At 38.9% G+C, this 20,179-nt stretch overlaps 1 protein-coding gene across 8 annotated transcripts in view; it reads right to left on the reverse strand.

Moving 5' to 3' along the window:
* The window catches only part of adgrb1a (adhesion G protein-coupled receptor B1a), a 212,807-nt gene that overhangs the window by 154,975 nt on the left and 37,653 nt on the right, over positions 1-20,179 (reverse strand). For all 8 annotated transcript variants that reach the window (XM_049480350.1, XM_049480345.1, XM_049480349.1 and 5 more), the window contains exon 2: positions 4,338-5,245. In XM_049480350.1, coding sequence (XP_049336307.1) covers positions 4,338-5,073 — 736 coding nt within the window. In that variant the 5' untranslated portion in view covers positions 5,074-5,245. The remainder of the gene's footprint in view (positions 1-4,337; positions 5,246-20,179) is intronic.

Genomic DNA, 20,179 nt, shown 5'->3' on the forward strand with positions numbered 1-20,179 from the left:
GTTAATGTATATATGCATGGTAAAGAGAATATTGAGTAACGGTAATGAGATGCTCTTGGCTAATTTCACAAATAACTTAAAATGCTAATATGCTAACAACCTATAACTTTGCCAGATGTCAAAGCCTTATATTGTGATAATATTCATGAAATAATTTATTTTTATATTTTTAAAAGTAATGAGTATTAAACCATAACGGTAATGATAATAGACAGTGTAACTGAGGACAGTTTTATCAATATTAACACAGATTTCTCAAAGGGAGAGAAGAGTGACCAACTGACCTTATCTCCATTTTAAAGCTTGTCTCTGAAGTGATGCATCATGGGATAGCTGATCAATTTAAAGGCACAGTGTAATTTTTATAGGGGGTGAAATCATGAAACGGTAATGAGAAAAAAATTGTTCGGACACAGTTATTTTGTTTAAAATCAAGTACATTTTTTTGTTCAACACAAAAAATATTTATATTATGTATAAATATAGATATTTTAAATGACTTTACCCTATTTCATTTATTTTATATGCTTAGTAATTTTTATATGGTTTAACTTAAAATTAGAAAGAAGGGATACAGACACATAACGGTAATGAGAATTTCCATATATTTTTTATTTAATTTATATAAAAATAATTTTATATGATGATGAAAACAATTGATCCATACAGTACTCACTATTTGCTTTACACACAATATCTGAGTTTTTATGAATTAAGAATTGATAAAAAAAAAATGTCATGGACATGTTCCCTGCTGCTTCATGAGAATCACCCAGGTATGTAGACAGACAGATAGACAGACTACATAGACATGTATGGAGATTGCTGTAAAAAATGCTTGACCCAATAGCCATGCCATGTCCATGCTGCAGAGGGCGGATTGTCACAAAAACACCATTAGGAACCTCTACAACTTCATACCAAGTCATCTATCGTGTTGCATTTCACATGTTTTATACACTTCTTCTGTAGGTGTTGCTGAGTAAACATCAAAAACTATTTCTTTTTATTCCTGGTAACCTTTAGCATTGCAACCTGACACTTCGATTTTGACCCAATTTGACCCAATTTCTATGACTCTCAGTGTGTTCAGACATCCGTTACCCCTCTTTTCCCCCATTCATTCTGTACTAACTCTAACTCAGGCCATGCTCTGTGCTCCGAGCTTCAGAGAGCAGGATGAGTCTACTCGTCCTCCATGATGCCTCAGAGCAATGGGTCACACTCACACAACAGACACGCCTTCAGCATTCTGAAGAGGAGCACACACACACACACACACACACACACACACACACACTCCCTCTCTCTGTTCTTTCTCTCTCTCCGGCCCAGCGTTCTGCTGTCGGCACTGGAGGAGGGGTTCCTCAGAAATCTGGACTTCCGTGGCTTTCTGCCCTTCCCCGTAATTAATCAATGCTTTTTTTTTCTCTCTCACTTACTGTCTTTCTTCCCTCTAAACCCCTTTCTCTCTCTCTCTCATTCTCTCACTCTGTGATTACATCCCCTCATCCATCAATCCTTCTGCCTCATTTGACCTCCTCCTTTTTCAAACGTGCTCAATTTATCTCAATTACATGTAATAAAAAGATGAAATCGTACTTATTGGCCGCACCCCTCCCCTTCCATTCTTTATATATATATCCTTTAAAAGACCATGCTTTTCAATATATACTTTATATACATACTATATGGAAGTTTATGGGTATGAGAAGATGTCAATACACTTACAGTACCAGCCAAAAGTTTGGACACACCTCTTTCAATGTTTTTTTATTATTTTTTCTTTGTTTAATTGATTATCTACATTGTAGATTAATATTAAAAACATAACTACGTAACTAAAGCCTGACATAACCTCGCTCGCAAATTAACGAGCAACACGACACAGTTGTTCTTCTGAAAGCACTTTCTAATCAGTCAGTGGCGCACCTGTATTTCCCGCCATCAAGATAGAAACACGCCAGAAATTTATCTGAACGCAGACCACCACAGCCATCGAAATAAATATATTCCTAAACTCCGACGCTTTTGTAATGACGGGGTGTAAGACATGAAAATAGACTGTTGACAGGGTGTAAGATAGCAATAAGCACTGTGACATGCCTTAGAAAGTGAAAAATAGGATTATCTTTATTAACACACCTTAAAATGCCCTGTGCTGTAAAAAGGCTATAGGTGTAGGTGATCCAAAACCCCATTTTTCTTTAGTAAAATAACTTATTTAAATTTCTTCATAAAATTTGAGGACTTTAAAATCTCCTACAGGACACATGGAGAAGCTGCTTATTTTCTCTCTATTCCACTTAATAATTCCAGATCAGTAACAGGACTCAAACCCAAATTCAGCATGTTTTAAAATAGAAGTAAAACTAGACAAACATAATAAAACTAAAGGTTTGGAGGCATGAACTGGTTGATTTCTGTTCAGGAAAATGCTGATTTTAAAATGAAATTCAGGAAAGTATGTATGATTGTATATATATATATATATATATATATATATATATATATATATATATATATATATATATATATACAATTAGCAGATTTACTTAAATATGTTTTTTTTTATATTTTCTATTACAATTACAATTATGCCTTTCAGTAACATTCCTTATCAAACATGAAAGCTTTTTATGTAATGCTTGAATAAAAATCCTCAGGATTTAGTGGTATAATGTCAAGTACACAATTGACAAAATCCTGGCCTATTAAGGGGTTAAATAAAAATATTAGAGCATGAAAAAAGTGGCATAAATGTTATATATATGTGTTGATTTCTGTTTTGGTTTAAGCCAAGCATTTTCTTTTAGCTGCGCTAGACAACACCACATTTGTCCTTATACCTAGATTAATAAATACTTTATGAAACATTTAATATAGGCAGAAAACATCACCAATAAAGAATCAGCACTGTCACTACAAACTGTGACACACTGTATGCTACTATGTGTAATTTAATCACTATGATATTAAATATGATAATAGTTGTTCGATGTATCAAAACAAAAGTAATAACTCTTGACCCCTAAGGGTAAAGGAATTGCAGAATGGACGTCTGAAGCTATCACTGAGGGTTAAGTGGTTAAACTAGCTCTGTGAGCGGAGGAGGAAGAAGGAGAGTGAGGTGGCTTCAGGAGGTCACAGAGGGCAGCAATTCTCTCTGGATCTGGCAGAACCATCAACTAAAAGATTGAGTTTCCAGCTCGCCTGCTCTCTCTTAGGAGAAATCAGAGCATAGCGGTGGATACGGTGACCAGCCCTGCCTTCCCATCCTCAAATCCCCCAGCACCACCGCATCCCTATCCCCTATCAGCGACTGCGGCTGCTGCCACAAAGATCCTTCCCACAAGTGCACCTGATATCCCCCCGCTGAGCCTCCACGGGCGGCGCCCGGCGCCAGCCAGCCAAGGTCACCCAGTCAGGACACATCAGCTGAAATGTAAAACCCCTTTTTTCTCTTCTCTCCTCTCCTCTCCTCTATCTATTTATCTATCTCACTCCTTCTCGCTCTGTCCAAGAGCACTTAGAGAAGCACCACGACTAATTTTGATAATAATGGTTTAATTTAATTTAATTTTTACACTAAAGTAGACACTTTTAGCCAAGTAAGAAAAAAATATTCAATTTTATTTTAATTCTATGATTTTACCAGCTGGTACCAGTAAGATCGCAATGATCATCATGATGCATCCTATGCTCAAGGCCTAAAATCCATACCATTCCTCCATTCATTTTTAGAAAAATGTTTATAAAGAGCTAGACTTTCTACAACATTATTACATTTAAACACCATTTTATCAATTCTTCTTCAAGTACAGGACAGACCTTTTGTGTTTATGCACGTTTCAGTGTATTTCTCAACAACACTACTAGTGAATAGAGTAAAAAACTTCCAGACTTCCAAATAGACAACCTATATGGTTGTTTCTATTAGAGATCATGATTACTTTCTAAGTGGCATTTGTGCCAAATCAAATTGACTGGTGTTTTTCAAGTCACTAATGTTCATAGTGTTTGGAATTGGAATCAGGAATTATGAATCTGTCTCCCTGGGCAAAGAGGAAGACCTGGCAGCTGTTGTTTTTTAACCTTGCATGGTTAAAAGTTGGTTTTATGAAGGAGAACCTGGTTCTCGACTGAAAAAACTCTTGCATTCTATTTTAACCTTTCCATTTTTTCCCCCTTGCTTTACGAACTTTTTAAACGGCAGGCAGAGGTGCGTAGGACAGGTGACAGGTGTGCAGTTACCGCAGTAGTTACCATACTTTAATGACCACAGTGCCATGTTAAGGATAATGAAGCAGCATAGCCCTTAAAAGCTGACAACTCACCATTGGTGTCGGAGTCAGGGGCTGTTCCTTTCACAGCCGGTAGGCAGTTCTCCAGGTAGACTCCATCTCTGTAGCATCCATTTGCCTCGTTGTCGGGAGCAGGAGGATCCCAGCACTGGCAGGGAGTCTGCATGATTCCGCAGGGCCGGCTGGGCGTGCTGTAGGTCAGGCAGTCCTCCAGCCACTGGCACAGCATCTGGCAGGCGGCCATGCTGGGGTTCCGCTTGCCCACCACCAAATACTCCACTTTAAACTCCCCGTTCCCCTCCGCGTGACCCGAACCCAACCTGGGCGGGCCCTTGCGGATCTGCAGGAACTGCTTCCCTGCTTCTAGAAAGGCCATGTGGGTGGAGGCGTCGCACAACTTGACCACCTCGTCAAAGCTTTCCATGCCAAGGTAGGTGCGGGTGGTCTCCAAGAAGGAGTCGTACTGGAAGGTGCGGTGCTGCCGGGGCACACAGCCCTCGGTAGGCTTGGTGGTCTTGATGAAAATGGTGTAGCGCCTAGGGTCCGGGTTCTGCAGGGTCCACGAGCAGGGCGTGCTGGGAAAGACGAAGGAAGAGACGAAGAAGCCAAAGAAGCGGTTCTGGACCAACGTAGAGCACGTGTCCGACTCCGGGCCTGAAGGGGCAGCATTGAGCCCTCCCACCCGCAGCAGCAGAAGTAGAAGAAGGAGAGGGCAGAGGAGCCTGAGCGAAAAGGGGTAGGTCCTTAAGGTGCTGGATATCATGGTCATAAGGCCTTATTCCAAACAGAAAGAAAGGCGTGCGTTGTTTCTTTTTGGTCTTTTTGGGATCAAGGTCAGCTTTTCTGACGCCTTCTGAGAGAAGTTCTGGCTCAGGATGAGAGGAGGCTTTGAGTCATTGATCCAGGCGGATGTCCATGACACCTTAGGCCCTCAGATGGATCTGTGGGATCAGAGCAAACGAGAGAGAAAGAAAGAGAGAGAGAGAGACCACATGAGCCAGTGAGAAAAAAGAGCTGGCAGTAAAAGAAAACAGGAACAAAAGAGATTCAGAGATTAATAAGGAGATGAGCCATTGACTGCAATGTTAACAATCAAATCATGGTGTCTATTTTATCTATCTATCTATCTATCTATCTATCTATCTATCTATCTATCTATCTATCTATCTATCTATCTATCTATCTATCTATCTATCCATCCATCCATCCATCCATCCATCCATCCATCTATGCTGGAAGGTCATCATGTTAGTTGGAAGCCCCTGTTTTATATGGAGATCTGCGCAAGTGCAGTAGCCTTAAAAATCTGGAAAATGCTCATTACTGACACAAACTTTCGACCAGTTATTTATCAGATTCTATCAGTGATGTAAAGTCTCCCCCCATTTCTTTGCCACATTGCAAAGATGTCCAGGGAAAAAATAGACTTTAAGAAAGAAAAATAAGTTATGAGTTATGATGATATGCTTTAGAAGCAACAATAAGACAGGGATGACTCTGGTTCGAACAAATTCTGGTGCATGGGCTGGCAAGCAGTGGAAATTTACAGAGTCTCTGTTGCTCGTGAAAAAGAACAACAACTAATTTCCTGTCAGGCAGCCGCTCTCCACAAAATGTCACCCCTCTCACTCGTATTTCATCCATGTGCCTGATAATTCATCCAATTATAGGGCAATTAATTACAAAAATGTGAACACCTGCAGTCATTCATTACTCCAGTGAATTTGCTGCTTGGCAAAATGATCAATAGCCTCAATCTTAGTGAATCATTAAGCTAAAAGCAAATGTACTGGCTCTCCACGCCCGTGTGCCGCCCCTTCCACTGACAATTTAATAACTCTAACAGCATATACTGGCTGTGATGGCTCCCGCCAGACAAAGTGGAGTAGATGGACACATCGCAGGCCATTCTAGCGCTGAGCGTTCCTAAAGCGGGGGCCAGACAGCAAGCGCCCGAGGAGCCATCGCCATCGGACAACATGTGGGCTTCCATTCCGGATTAATCAGCCTTATCTAAAAGCTTTACTCTCCCTCCTCACTCGCTCAGTGCGCGCAGAGATGACTGGAACGGCGATAAGTGGAGAGAGAAGAGAGGGATCTGCATTATGCGGCTTTGAAAACGTTTAGAAAAGAGCATTGTGGGAAGGATAAAGGGAGATGAGACGACTCGCACGGACTGATGTGTTCTTTGTTATATGATTGCGTTCATCAGTGTATATGTTAGAAATCGTCAGACAAGTGGGATTACTCGGTACTGAGCTCTGGGGTTGAATGAGGTGAACATATACAGTATATATGCTTTAGGTCATAAATTTTTCATGATTATTGTTTTATATATTTCTCGATTCATTCAGAAAGATCACAACCAATTAAGGCTGTATATTTTAAAAGATTGGTATGAGCCAATGAGCCAAATGTCAGTGCGGATGTTATGGAGGAACCTCACCATGTCTATTGTGCACCATTACAGTGTAAACAGTGAATACAACTTAAATAGGTCAAGGAATATTGAACACTTAAAATCCTTTCATTTTCCAAAAGATCAACAGTATGAATTGTAAGAAACAATAAAGCCACTTCGCGGAAATACAACGTCATAGAGGAGTTTCAATAAAGTTTCTCCAGCACCAAGGCTGGAGCAGTATTACTGAGTTAAAACATGGGATACATGGGATAAACCTGGATTACCGGGACACTCAGGGTTTCTCAGTGTAGTGCTGTCGGGCAGCATGTACTAGCGCTAAGCGCTACTACTTAAGTACAGCAAAACTATTCAGTAACATTAAAAAATAATTACAGTTTTTATTACAGTCTTAAAACTAGGTTAAAATATGCAAACAGCCACAAACCAGCCAGTTATTTAGAGCAAAGAATTATTGAACAACTGCAACACTACTCCATTCAGAAACATAAAATATCTTGTGCTCATACTATCTTTAAAGAAAAAACTATGATTATTATCTTCTTAAATCTTGTGTTTTTAAACAAAAAAATCTACTTGCACAAAACATTTGATGAAAAGCCGAACATTAAAGGCTGAACATGTTTTTTTGAACATGTGTTTTTTTCCACTAATGTATTTTTGTCTTCCTTTAAAAAAAAAAAAAAGATAACATTTGTATCATTCCAGCAGGCATACCGATAAATCACTACATATTTACCTCAGCAGTGCTTTTCAACAGAACTAATAAAGTGAAGTAAAGAAAAAAATCACAAAATCACATAATGGTGTTGTGCATATGCTATGTTTTATTAGAATGTTATATCAGTAATGTTATATACATTTTTGCAATTGCCAAAAATAGGTTTAGTTCAAAAGTTCAGAAACGAATGAGCTAAAGAAAAAAAAAAAGAAGGATTAAACAATTTAGTAACTGATCTTTAGGTGCCCTGCACAGCTCCTTCACATCTGTGCTGCTCTGTCTTCTGCGGCATTCACTCATGATCAGTTTGGTATAAATGATTCGCTCAGAAATATATGTGATATATTTTAATATATAATATATATTTATTTTTTTCCTTATTTTCTCGCCAATTTACACGGCCAATTACCCAACCCACTCGTTAGGACTCCCCCTATCACTAGTGATGCTCCAACACACCAGGAGGGTGAAGACTAACACATGCCTCCTCTGATACATGTGAAGTCAGCTACCGCCACTTTTAGAACTGCTGCTGATACAGCATTGCCGAACAGCGTCACAGTGCGCTCGGAGGAAAGCGCAGCGGCTCGGTTCTGATACATCAGCTCACAGATGCATTGTGCTGCGGGCATCACCCTTTGGAATGATAAGGGGAGAGCGTCATCTACCCACCCAGAGAGAGCAAGGCCAATTGTGCTCTCTCAGAGCTCTGGAATAGCATCAAAAATACAAAATATGCACCATGTTTGTACGGTACAAGATTTTTTCATTTGGTTTATATGGTTAAAAATCAAATCAATGCAGATCATAGGCCTAGATGAATACAGAGCTTGCCCTGGGCTTCAGCCGAGCAGCTAAACCCAACTGAACCCAGCCATCAGTGAGCCCTGTTACACTGCAGGAGTGACTGCACTGTGTGATCCACTTCCTGTCAACACAGGCAGACTTCCAGCAGCACAGCTCAGCATGTCAGTGTGTGAGAGGGGGGGTGAGGGTGGGGTTCAGGGAGGTTCACTGTGTTGGTGGATGTGGCGATGCTGTTTGGCTTGCTTCGTTTCATTAGCAGCCATGTTTCCCAGGGAGCTTTAATAAAGCACAGAATGTAAAACACCTCAGCACTGCTGGCACTACAGCATGAGTTCGAACACTCCTCCTCCTCATCCTCTTCACACACACACACACATATAGACAGGGCCACGCATCTGCCTGGTCGTGCCGGAGCTGTGCTATGTGCTCAGTGCGGAGGCTCCTGGGTAAACGAGTGGGTGAAGGAAGAAAACCACCTCAAGCTTCTGCGCACACACTGCAGTTCAATAAATAGAGACTTTATAACGAGCCGGAGCCACAGTTTTTAGCTCGGGCTCAGGTTAGCGTTAGCTCTAGGCATCCACAAGACAAGATTTAAACCTTTCGCCCTCAGACAATTGTGTCAACACAGACGTTTAACTGCCTTTGATTTGAGGCTTGGTATCTTCTTCTGTTCTCTCACTTTCTCTCTCTCTCCAACATGCTGTGTGTTTCACAGCTCTAAGTAGAGCCAAGCAGATGTGGATTTAATGGATTTGCGCCAGTAGTTTTACAAATCACCAGTTTCTGTGCATTATTATGGAAAAAAGACAGTGAACATATAGTAAGTGGGAGCAAAAAGCTTTTAAATATGGTTCAACTGGAAAAAAATAATGTAAAACCTATGCAAAATATTGTATAGCAGAAATATACTGTAAATATACAGTATAATCAATAACAACAACTTCCAGCGCTAAAAATGGTAACACTTTACTTGGATGGTCCATTTTATGGCCTTGTTGATGCTCAACTGACATTCAACTAACACTGAATTGAATGTCCATTAAATTTAACTTAACCCTATGTTGAATGCAAATGATTCAAAATAGAACCTAACCCTACACCTAACCCTAACCTTAACCGTAATTCAACCATAAAATCAAACCCTACACCTAACCCTTACCCTAACCTTAACCCAAGCTTAAAATCTAACCCTAAAACCAATCCTAAAATGTTAAGATTAGAGTTTGGATTAGAGTTGAATGTAGGTTTGCATTTAATAGACATGCAGTTGAATGTTAGTTGAATGTCAGTTGAGCATCAAAGAGGCCATCAAATGGACCATCCAAGTAAAGTGTTACCCTAACAAATAACAACATCGTACCAATAATTACAGTACTATCATAAACAACCATACAAACAACTACAGCAAAAGCCATAAAAACTATTATTACACTATATATTACAGTACTAAAGTACTAGCCACAGCAGTCATTCAAATAACTACAGTGCTACCAACAACTACTTTAACTACACTGTGCTTATACTGTGCGTATAACTACTATCACTTTCCACAACACTTATAACTGCAGTGTCTTTTATCTGCCTTGCTCTACATTTTCTCACAATCCTATTCTTCTGGAGGACTCTGGAGAAGTGATCACATGTCACCATTCAACCAATCATAAATTGTTCTCACCTTTATCGACTCTCACCTGAATCAATATGTGGCTGTTGCCTATGTGACTTTGCGAAGTATTGCCAACCATTCCAGTTGCATACTGAATGATTCTCTTGTTTATGTTTCTCTGATCACATTTGGTTTTGTCTGGCTTTGTTGCATTTGTTTATTTGACTGAAGCCACATATGGTTTACGGGATAATTCTGATTTACCCATCACTGTTCAGGTCACCTTTGTTTTGTTAGGCTGTATACTTGCTAGTGATAGTTACCCACGTTTTACCCTTTTTATCTGCAAGCGATAAATGCGGCACTAGACAGCAACAGGGGTGTCAAAGTGTTTCCCTTCTAATTCAGCAGGTCTTTTTGCTGGGTGGTGGTGGTGGTGGGGGGAAGCTAACTTAAGTTAAGTAAAGCTAAGCTAAGTACACAAAACTGTAATTCCTAAAAAAAAAACACTTTCTTTCAGAGTCAAACAAGTGCTGAATTTTATTCTACACAGATTTCTCTCCTTTAAACTGTTTATTTAGGTGAGTAAAGTCCTTCCATTTATTTACAGTGAGCTCAGATTTCCAGACAGGCTGAAGCATTAGCGGATAACCATTAGCGCTAGCGGTCAGTGGCTGATGATGCCCAACAGCACTAAACAGAGGAACCCTGAGTGTTCTGAAAAGTTAGGACGATATTAGCTAGTGGTTTGTTCCACATAGCTTGTTTTAACACAGTAAACACACAGGCTACAGTCCGATAAAGTAAACAAAACCGTAATTCTTTAAAAAAAACACTTTCTTTCAGAGTCAAATGAGCGATGAATTTTAATCTACACAGATTTCTCTCCTTAAAATTGTTCATTTGGGTGAGTAAAGTGCTTCCTTTCATGTATTTACATGTACAGTGAGCTAAGATTTTTAGATTCTCACTAAGGTTGGAGCATTAGCATTACCAGCTAACCACTAGTGCTAGCGGTTAGTGGCTAATGCTGCCCGTGTTCTGGAGAGTAAGGGCGATATTAGCTAGTGGTCTGTCCCACATAGCTTGTTTTAAAGTGAAAGAGCTAGAGCTTAGTGGCTAATGCTAATGCTGGTCTGACAGTGTTAGCCAGGGATAGCAGCAGGTTACAGGCCAAAAATACTCCATAGGATGGGCAAAAATACAGAGTAGGATGGGTTTCTCTGACTGAGTCTTGGTTCCTTCCAAGATTTCTTCCTCTTAAAGGGAGTCACCATAAAAATTGGCATCTCTGTGGTGCTGCTTATAAGAGGCGTGGACCTGTTTTTCCCTGTAAAGCTGCTTTGTGACAACCTTTGTTGTAAAAAGCGCTATAGAAATAAAATTGAATTGAATTGAATTGAATCATCTGAATGGTGAATGAGCTAGCGCTTAGCACGCGTAGAGGGTAATGCTAATACTGCTCCAGACCCAGTGGACTGGTAAAATTCAGATATAAGGTGCAATGGATTATAAGGAGCACTGATGATTTTTGGGAAAATTAAAGGATTTCAATTGCGCCTTACAGTGCGAAAAAGATGGTACCCTTATACAGCATTAGCCATAAAACTGAACCACACTCTGCTGATGTTTATTGATCAGAAGTGGTTCAGAGACAGAAGGCAGAGTGCAACTGTTCACTTATCTGAAGCCACTTCTGTCTGGATCGTGTCAAACTGTTGGAGTGGCTCAAAGTTCTGAAAGCTCTCGTACTTGCGGCCGCTTAATGAGCCGCATCAGGGGGCGGGAAAAAATGTGCCTCTCGTAAACTATCGGATTGTTTTAGCATTAAAGTCATTAATATGATCAGAGAAAGGCACTTTACATGCTAAGTGCTTCATTATTCTGTCCCCGGGTTCTTGAGCACAGTTCTCGAGGACAGCGAGAGCACAGCCCACACGTTTGATTTATTCCGTCTCCTAATGAAATGGACCACCGACGTGTGCACCAGACTCAGAGGTGTTGGCAGCTTGAGCAGAACTGAAACGCAGGAAGACTGGTTGAAGGTCTTTGAGTAATGAATTGATGACCTCTCTTCTATCAGAACTTAATTACACACACACACACTCGCACACACACACACACTCGTGCAAAACTGTACAAAGCTGGAGCTGTGACACGGTGGAGTCAGGAAATGGCAGGTTGAGTCACGCTCATTTGAAGAAGTCACATATTCTTAGTCACTGCAGCTCTTTGTGCACTCTTTAGCGACTGTGGAGAGGTGGTGCTCTTCACCTTCCTCCGCCTTTACAACCATGACACTGAGTGTGTGATGTTTATGAGGGTGAAAGAATGTGAAATACAGGTTGACAGGAAATACTCAGATATGCCACCGTCAAAAGAAACACAGCATGAACATCTTTGAAATGGTTTCTTAACCCAGAAATGTGTGCAAACAACGTAGAGGGCAGCTGGATGCTTGAATAGAGTTTATGAATTTAAAGAGTTGTATTCAAGACTGTTTAAGATTCCTGTACAGCAGATTCTAGATTCTAACTAAACTCTTTTTATTTACTCCAGGAGTGGCATAAAGTTATCCAAAAGCAGTGTGTAAGACTGGTGGAGGAGAACAGGCCAAGGTGCATGAAAACTACAAGTTTATGAAAATCATGAAAATCTACAGTTTATAGAATAAAACAACAACGTTCATTTAACTCAAACATATACAGATTAATAGCTAAAACAGAGAAACTGATTTAGAGACTGAAGTGGTCCTTTAATTTTTTCAGAGCTGTATAATCACGACTATATAGAAAACTATAGTTTTTGTGTCTTTGCAAAGTATTGCCAACAGGTCACCTTGGGACTTCAAGGGTTAAAGCTTTTAAAACTGGTCTGTGATGCATTTTTCACCATTGGCTCTTGTGGGTAAAGAGCAAATGAAGCTAAAATGCTGTCCTTCAAATACTTCAAAATCTTTATTCTACTTTATAACCGCCATTCCTCTCTCTGATGGTCAGTGATGAAGCCCATTCTTCAGAGGTGGAAGTAGCCTCTCGGAGTTCACGACTCTTGGCAAATTAAAGATCAGAAATATCTGACACGCTGCGCTGTGCTTAGAAGTGTATCGTAATGCATTTTGCCTGGGAGGAAGATGAGTGGTTTCTAAGTTGATGAAAAAGGCCTGGCATTTAGCACAGTAAACACATTCATCACCAGAGACAGATAATTATCTGTTTAATTCCACAGCCGCGTGAGGCCTCCCGCACAGGTTGTCATAGACATTAGAGTGTGGATAGGGGAGAATGCCAATTGTCTTGAAAGAGGCAGCATGGCTTGCTGCTTTCTGCTTGATCAAATAACCTTCTTCACCCAAACTTGTCATTGGAGCTCTTTAATTTAGAGGGAGGGAAATGAATGGAACGAACTACAGAAAGCAGGGTGATGAATGAGACAGAGCATCGAGAAGAAAACATCCATTCCTTCTGTAGTTTTTCTCTGCCTCTACCACTATCTTTCCTTTACTCTAGCACTGTCTTTCTTTCCTTCTTTCTTTCTTTTTCTCTCGCTCAATACCTCTTTCTTTCTCTGTCAATCTCACTCTTAATCTCTTCCCAACTCTCACTCACTTTTACTTACTCACTTTCTTCCTCTTAGACACTGTCTTTCACTTTCTCTATTTCTCTATTTCTATCTCTCAATCACACTCCATTCATGTCTTCACCCCTTTCTTTATTGTCTCTCTCTTTTTCAATCTTTCCTTCAGGGTGCTTTTATATTTACAATGTTTGTTTCAAATTTTTTTAGTCTTTTTCATTACAACAATACAACAATACAATAATCAGAGTTTTCTGTAATTTGTCTTGCGTCCCACGACGCCGCTATTACAAGTAAAGTCATCATTCATCAATATCCCAACACACCCAAATTAAACATCCACACCATGGGCTCTATTTGTGTGTTTTGGGCGTAATGTGAAATAAACCAATCAGTGTGCCAAACAAGGTGTAGACATGCACAGATACGTAACATAAAGTTTATATACACAGTGGTTAAATTTACAAGAGTTGCATTGGACAGTCATAATAATATCAGAATAGGGCAGCAAGTTTTCATGCACCTTGGAATGTTCTCCTTCACCAGTCTTACACACTGCTTTTGAATAACTTTACACCACTCCAGATTCCAAAATACAAGCACTTCAGCTTGCTTTGATTGCTTGTGATCATCCATCTTCCTCTTAATTAAATTCCTCATTGCTCTTAGGGGTTTAAACAATGGGTAGTAGATAACAGTTGTGGATTATACAATATGTAAAATATTACATTGCTTTATTAGGCATGCTAGGAACCTGTGTGGTCCATTTATTCACAGTAAGCTTAGATTTCCAGATTTCCACTAAAGCTGGAGCATTAGCATTAGCAGATAGCAGCTAAAGACACCTTGAGAGAGCTGTGCTCAGGAACACTGAGTGTTCTGGTAAGCCAGGGCTAGTGGTTCGTCCCATATAGCTTGTTTCAACACAAAAAATGTGCAGGCTACAGTTCGATATACTTTCCGGTAAACAGGAAAAGAGCTAGCGTTGTGGTTAGCGCTTATGCTAATGCTGCTCCAGCAGTGCTATCCGGGTAAGCAGCAAGGAACAGGCTGGTAATACTCACCTCTGGATGGCCAAAGAGCTTAGTGCACTTAGTGCAGGTAGCATCTAATGCTAATACTGCTGGAGAACTAAACTGAACCTCCTGTATAAGGCATTTTTGGAAAAATTTAAGGATTTTAAGTGCTATTTTAATTGTTATGAACATTGTTATTTAGGTTGTGAAATAGAGGACAGCTTTTTTGGCCTTTTCTGCTTTTTACACATTTTGCCACAAATTTTTTCCTTTTTTTTAAACAAAGTAAACTTAGGTAATAAGTAACGCAGAGATTTCGCAGCTGTCAGAGATGACGGCAATGCATGCTTTGATTAATACAGCCTGGCCATGCTGACCACAGCTAAGCAGATAATCTCTCCTAGGCAGCAATAATGACAGATCAAGTGTGTCACAGTGTGAGACTGTCATTACATATATTATAGCCCATTACTCATCTCATAATGATCTGATTATGATGTAATGATGATGCATTGATTTTGAATTGGCTCAAATAAACCCAGTTTCACCTGACATCATCTCAACCAGCACTGACTCAAGTCTACCTAATTTTATTGTACTTCCTTTGACTCACAGCTAAACTACACTGTATAGCCTAGTATTCACTCATCCATCCAAGTCATTGAATTTGGGTGTTCCAATCATTCTTATGACCACAGGTAAATAAAACCAAGAACTTGGGTTTTCGAAAGAACAGTCCAGTCATTCAATTTCCTTACTACTATTATAACAAAGTTATAAATTAAGAATCAGATGCTAAAGAGCTCCACAATTTATGTGGCCTTCAGATTAGCTGAAGAACTGTGCATAGAGAGCTTCACAGAATGGGTTTCAATATCCAAGCAGCTCCATCCATAAATTATTGTGGTCTAAAACCAGGTGTTTCAGTTTCATTGTCCAACCCCTGTATATTTGTTCTATCCTAAAGTTCTAACCAACATACTCGCAATGATCATGAGGTTAATGAATCCGTTCCACCCACTTTAGATTTATTGGGTGAGAAGATTTCCTGAAGCCGTGTCAGTTTAACTAATGCTGCCTCAGTTTTTCTCCAGGGGTCAGAGATACATCATTTATCTGGACTTGTGGAGCTTACGTCTGGAAAGCTCAGTGTTATTCCTCAGGGACATTTACAAAATTACACTGTGCAAAGAAGTGCAAGCACAATAATAGAAAACAAACAATTAAGATATTGTAGGAGATTCACGCTACGCACAGCCAAACGTAGCCATCCAGTACAATCATGATAATATTAATGCCTGATTTAATGAAACCCTGCTGCCTGAGCATGATAGGAATGTCCAAGGAGACTCTGGCTGATTTGCTAGCGTTCATCCAGGCACGCAGGCAGATTTATTCCTCTTCTCTTGACTCGAATTGGCTGCATTTTGAAAATCGCTGTAACACATTAGGAACAGATGAGGCATCGGAGAGTAAGAGGAGAATGTAATCAACAAACAAGGTGATTGAGTGTCCAGAGGCCTTAATTGCTATTGGCGTTGTGTCACGGGATTGCCAAGCAGCTGGTGCTAATGGTTCTAAGTCCAGGATAAACATCAGAGGACTCAAAGGGCATCGCTGATGTAGTCCACGCCCCCAGACTAAACACAGCAGACGCTTAGAAAAAAACAGGAGATGGCCTTAGAATACCTCCTATCATCAGCCACAGAACAATCAAACACAGAACTATCAACAACAAAGTCTGAGCCGTAAACGTGGGCAATTTTTTTAATTATTCACAATCAATCCTCTTGTGAGCAAATCACTTTTGTTCAAAAGATAAGTTAGATTGTCCATTGCTGACTTGTGATAAAACTGTGCAAATGTGACTTATTTCACTAAGATAAACCTTTTTGCCAGATAAAAGACCAGATAAAATCACAAAAAGGCACAGAACTCCTAATCCATAAAATAGTAATCTAGTTATTTTCATTATAATTTACCTCAGTAGTGCAATTTTAGTCATAGATTTACCTCAGCAGTGCCACACTTGACCTTGAAATTCATACAGAGCAAGACAGACAATCATCAGCCACAGAACAATCAATCACAGAACTATTAACAACCAAGTCTGAGCCATAAACTTGACCAATTTTCTAAACTATTCAGAATCAATTATCTTATGAGCAAATCATTGTCCAAAAGGTAAGTTCAAATGTCCATTGCTGACCTGTAATAAAACTGTGCAAAAATAATGAATTCTACAGAGATTAAGCTTCACCTCTGAAAAGGCACAGAACTCCTAATCCATAAAGTACTAGGGATTAGTGCTGGGCGATATAACGATATCGATTTGTTTCGCGATAATTTTTCCCTCGATGACGATGATAAGCCTGTGCAATAGAATTCGATAAACATTCATTTCCATTTCCGTCTAAGTGGCGCGGCAAACAACGAAAACACAACGTGTAATCAATCCAGAAGACGCTGGAGCAAATTAATAAATAGTTAAGAAAATTGTAATAGTTCTCATGCATGCAACAAAAAACCCTAAAGAATAGTGGAGTATGGCCCGACACACGCAAACAACCATAGTGTTTGGACTTTGGGAATAAACGGCCGCGCTGTTCAGCACGTTTTAAATAAATTTTAAGTAAATTTTAAGCACTAAATGTAATTAATTCAATTTATATTAGGACCTCGGGGCAGGTGCTGCAAAAATGTGTATGTGGGGTGTGGATTAAAGGAAGAGTTTTTTTTGCGGAGCGGTAACAGGACAAAAACACCTTAAGAATGATGTCTAAATGACTTTCCTCTAATCTAATATAATTTAACATGGTTTAAGGATATAAAATAATTTCTAAACAAACGAACTTTTTAATATTGAGCTTATGGCCCAAGTGCAAAAACACAAAATCATTTATCATTTAGATTATCTGCCTGAACGCGAGCCCGAACCCGAGCTTGAACGCCAGCCTGACTCAGGCGCTGCATGAACTCGGGCCGGTCGAGAACACCGCTTTCCTCTCAGATTAGGCGGAAGAAAATGGTCTTTTTTTTAATGTAACAAATCACACTGTGATTTTTGTGATATTTCCCCAATTACAGCTCAGCTGCGCGTTTAAAGCTCAACGCATGAATTAATCGGTGCGCTGTGCGCCGCGCGTGCTCGCGGGGGATTTGACGCGTCTGTCAAGCAAGTTAATGGACCGTTTTGGGGGCAGAGATTAAGAAGTACAGCAGGTACATCTCAGATTTGTAGTTTAATGCTCTACTAAATTACTGGCTTTAAAACTGGCTCATGATATGGTCGGTTCTGGCTGGATTTTTTCCTGCCTACAGGCTGCATTTGACGGAAAGCAGCTCCTCAGTCAGACAACAGTGTCAGCATACAAATCGTGTGCGTTTCCTACAGGACAAACCATTTAAAAGTGCAGATAAACTCATTAAAAAATCACACAGTGTCTGTCTGGCTTAAAATACTTTTAATAAGGTACAGCTTTTAAATTAATAAATCAACATTCATTAAAAATCCGTGAGAAGTTCTGTATGCTAAATGACAAGCTAAGCTAATAAGCTAATAACATTTAATAATAACAGAAAAATAGATATGAATTTGGAAAATAACCAACTAAAGTGAGCTCAAAATACAATAATAAATATAATCTAACGAATTTCAAAATATAAATTAGAAATATTGAACTTCAATATTAAATTCAACTTCAACTACAAAAAACGCAAGGACCGATAGAACATAACGAACAGAAAAAAATAAATTTGAAATTGGAAAAAAAGTTCAAAATGCTAAAAGAAATAAAACCTAACGAATTTCAGAATATAAAATCTAAATATTGCACTGCAGCAGTACAAAAGCCTAAGTGCTTAAACAAACAAACCAAAAAACAGCCTATCACAAATCATTTTTTGAGCCCGACCCAGCTGAGGAAAAGGTGGGAAATCTTTTTTTTTCCGGCTGGGTCTTGGAAAACTTTGTGGTGAATTAAAGGGGCCGAGTTGCAATTTTTGTTTTACTTTAATCAGTTTTTAATCCGTCTTTTTAAAAACAAATATTCCAATATTGGCTGCCAATCAGTGCCCAATATTCTGAGCTCAAAAAACGCTATTCGGGCCAGCCCTACTAATCTAATATAATTTAACATGGTTTAAGAATATAAAATAATTTCTAAACAAACGAAATATTTAATATTGAGCTTATAGCCCAAGTTTTTTTTTCAGTCATGGAAAATTGGAAAAAATTGGAAAAAAGCCCGAGTTCATGCAGCGCCTGAGTCAGGCTGACGTTCAAGCTCGGGTTCTGGCTCGCGTTCATGATTAATTTGTTTTTTTTAAAAACTAATATTGGAATATTCGCTACCAATTACTGCCAAATATCCGGAGCTCAAAAAATGCTATTCGGGCCAGCCCTAATAATTATGGAGATACAGAAAAAAATATTGTGATAAAACTTCCATCACTCCCTTATTCTCTCACTAATAAAAACAAACCTTTAAGTGTGACACAAAGTGATTTGATTTATATCGTGATACATATCGATATCGACTGATATGGAAAACTATATCGTGATAAGATTTTTTCCCATATCGCCCAGCTCTACTAGGGATGCACTAAAATACATTTTGTTTTGCATCAAAGTGGTTATTTTATTTACAACTGTATTTTTTTTAATAAAAAGCAATTTTAAAACTACTATTTAAAAACACTTAGCAAACATTTTTTAATATTCCAGAAGACATCCCAACCCCTACCTCAGTAGTGCTATTCTAACCAAGATTTTACCTCAGCAGTTCTATTCTAATTACACATGTTGTTACCTTACAGAGATTAACCTTTTTTTAAATGTTTTTAAGACCACATAAAATCACCTAAAATGCACAGAACTCCTAATCCATAAAGTTCTATGGATCCACCAAAATGAATTTAATTTCCAATAAAGTTAAAGCCATTTTATTCACAATTGTTTTGTCATGCTTTATACACAAAAAAAACAATTATAAATCTACTATTTTAAAACACTTAGCTAACATTTTTGATATCCCAGAGGGCATTCCAAAAAGCCACAGCTTATGAACCATGAATTTATCGTAGTAGTGTTAATCTAGTTACACAGTTTGCTATGTAGCTAGATACCTAGCTAGTAGTGTTATTTCCATTAAAATATTTACCTCAACAGTGTAATTTTAGTAATAGATTTACCTCAGCAGTGCTACACAACTTGGATTTCAAACAGAGAAAGACAGTCGGTCAGGTTTCTTTTTTTTATTATTATTAAAAATTAATTGGATAATCTGAAATGTAAATGTAAAAAAAATGTAAGTATGACAAAAATGCAAAAACAAAATAAATCTGTAAAGGAGCTAATACATTTTCATGCCACTGTATATACAATATATGTATAGTTATTCAGATATTTTGAAGTCTACTCATAGCTGACACAGATGGTTAATTGAGTGTGACGTGCCTAATCGCCACAGAATAGCATTGCTTATAGAACAAGGTTACCATGCCAAATGTCTTTTAGAGGGGTATAAAGCCCCCTAGCATTGGGCTGAGGAACACTGGAACTGTGTTCTCTAGACACTTAGAGCTTTAACATTACCACATGTCCTCATTAATGCTCCTATACGAGTACAGAATATTACAGCAGAAAAGAGCTTACATTCTTAAATAAATCCTTTGATGAGAAGAAGAAAAGTTGGACAGACATTGAATTTTCTGGAAGAGATC

Source organism: Astyanax mexicanus, chromosome 6, assembly GCF_023375975.1.
Source record: "Astyanax mexicanus isolate ESR-SI-001 chromosome 6, AstMex3_surface, whole genome shotgun sequence".
NCBI classification, from domain to species: domain Eukaryota; kingdom Metazoa; phylum Chordata; class Actinopteri; order Characiformes; family Acestrorhamphidae; genus Astyanax; species Astyanax mexicanus.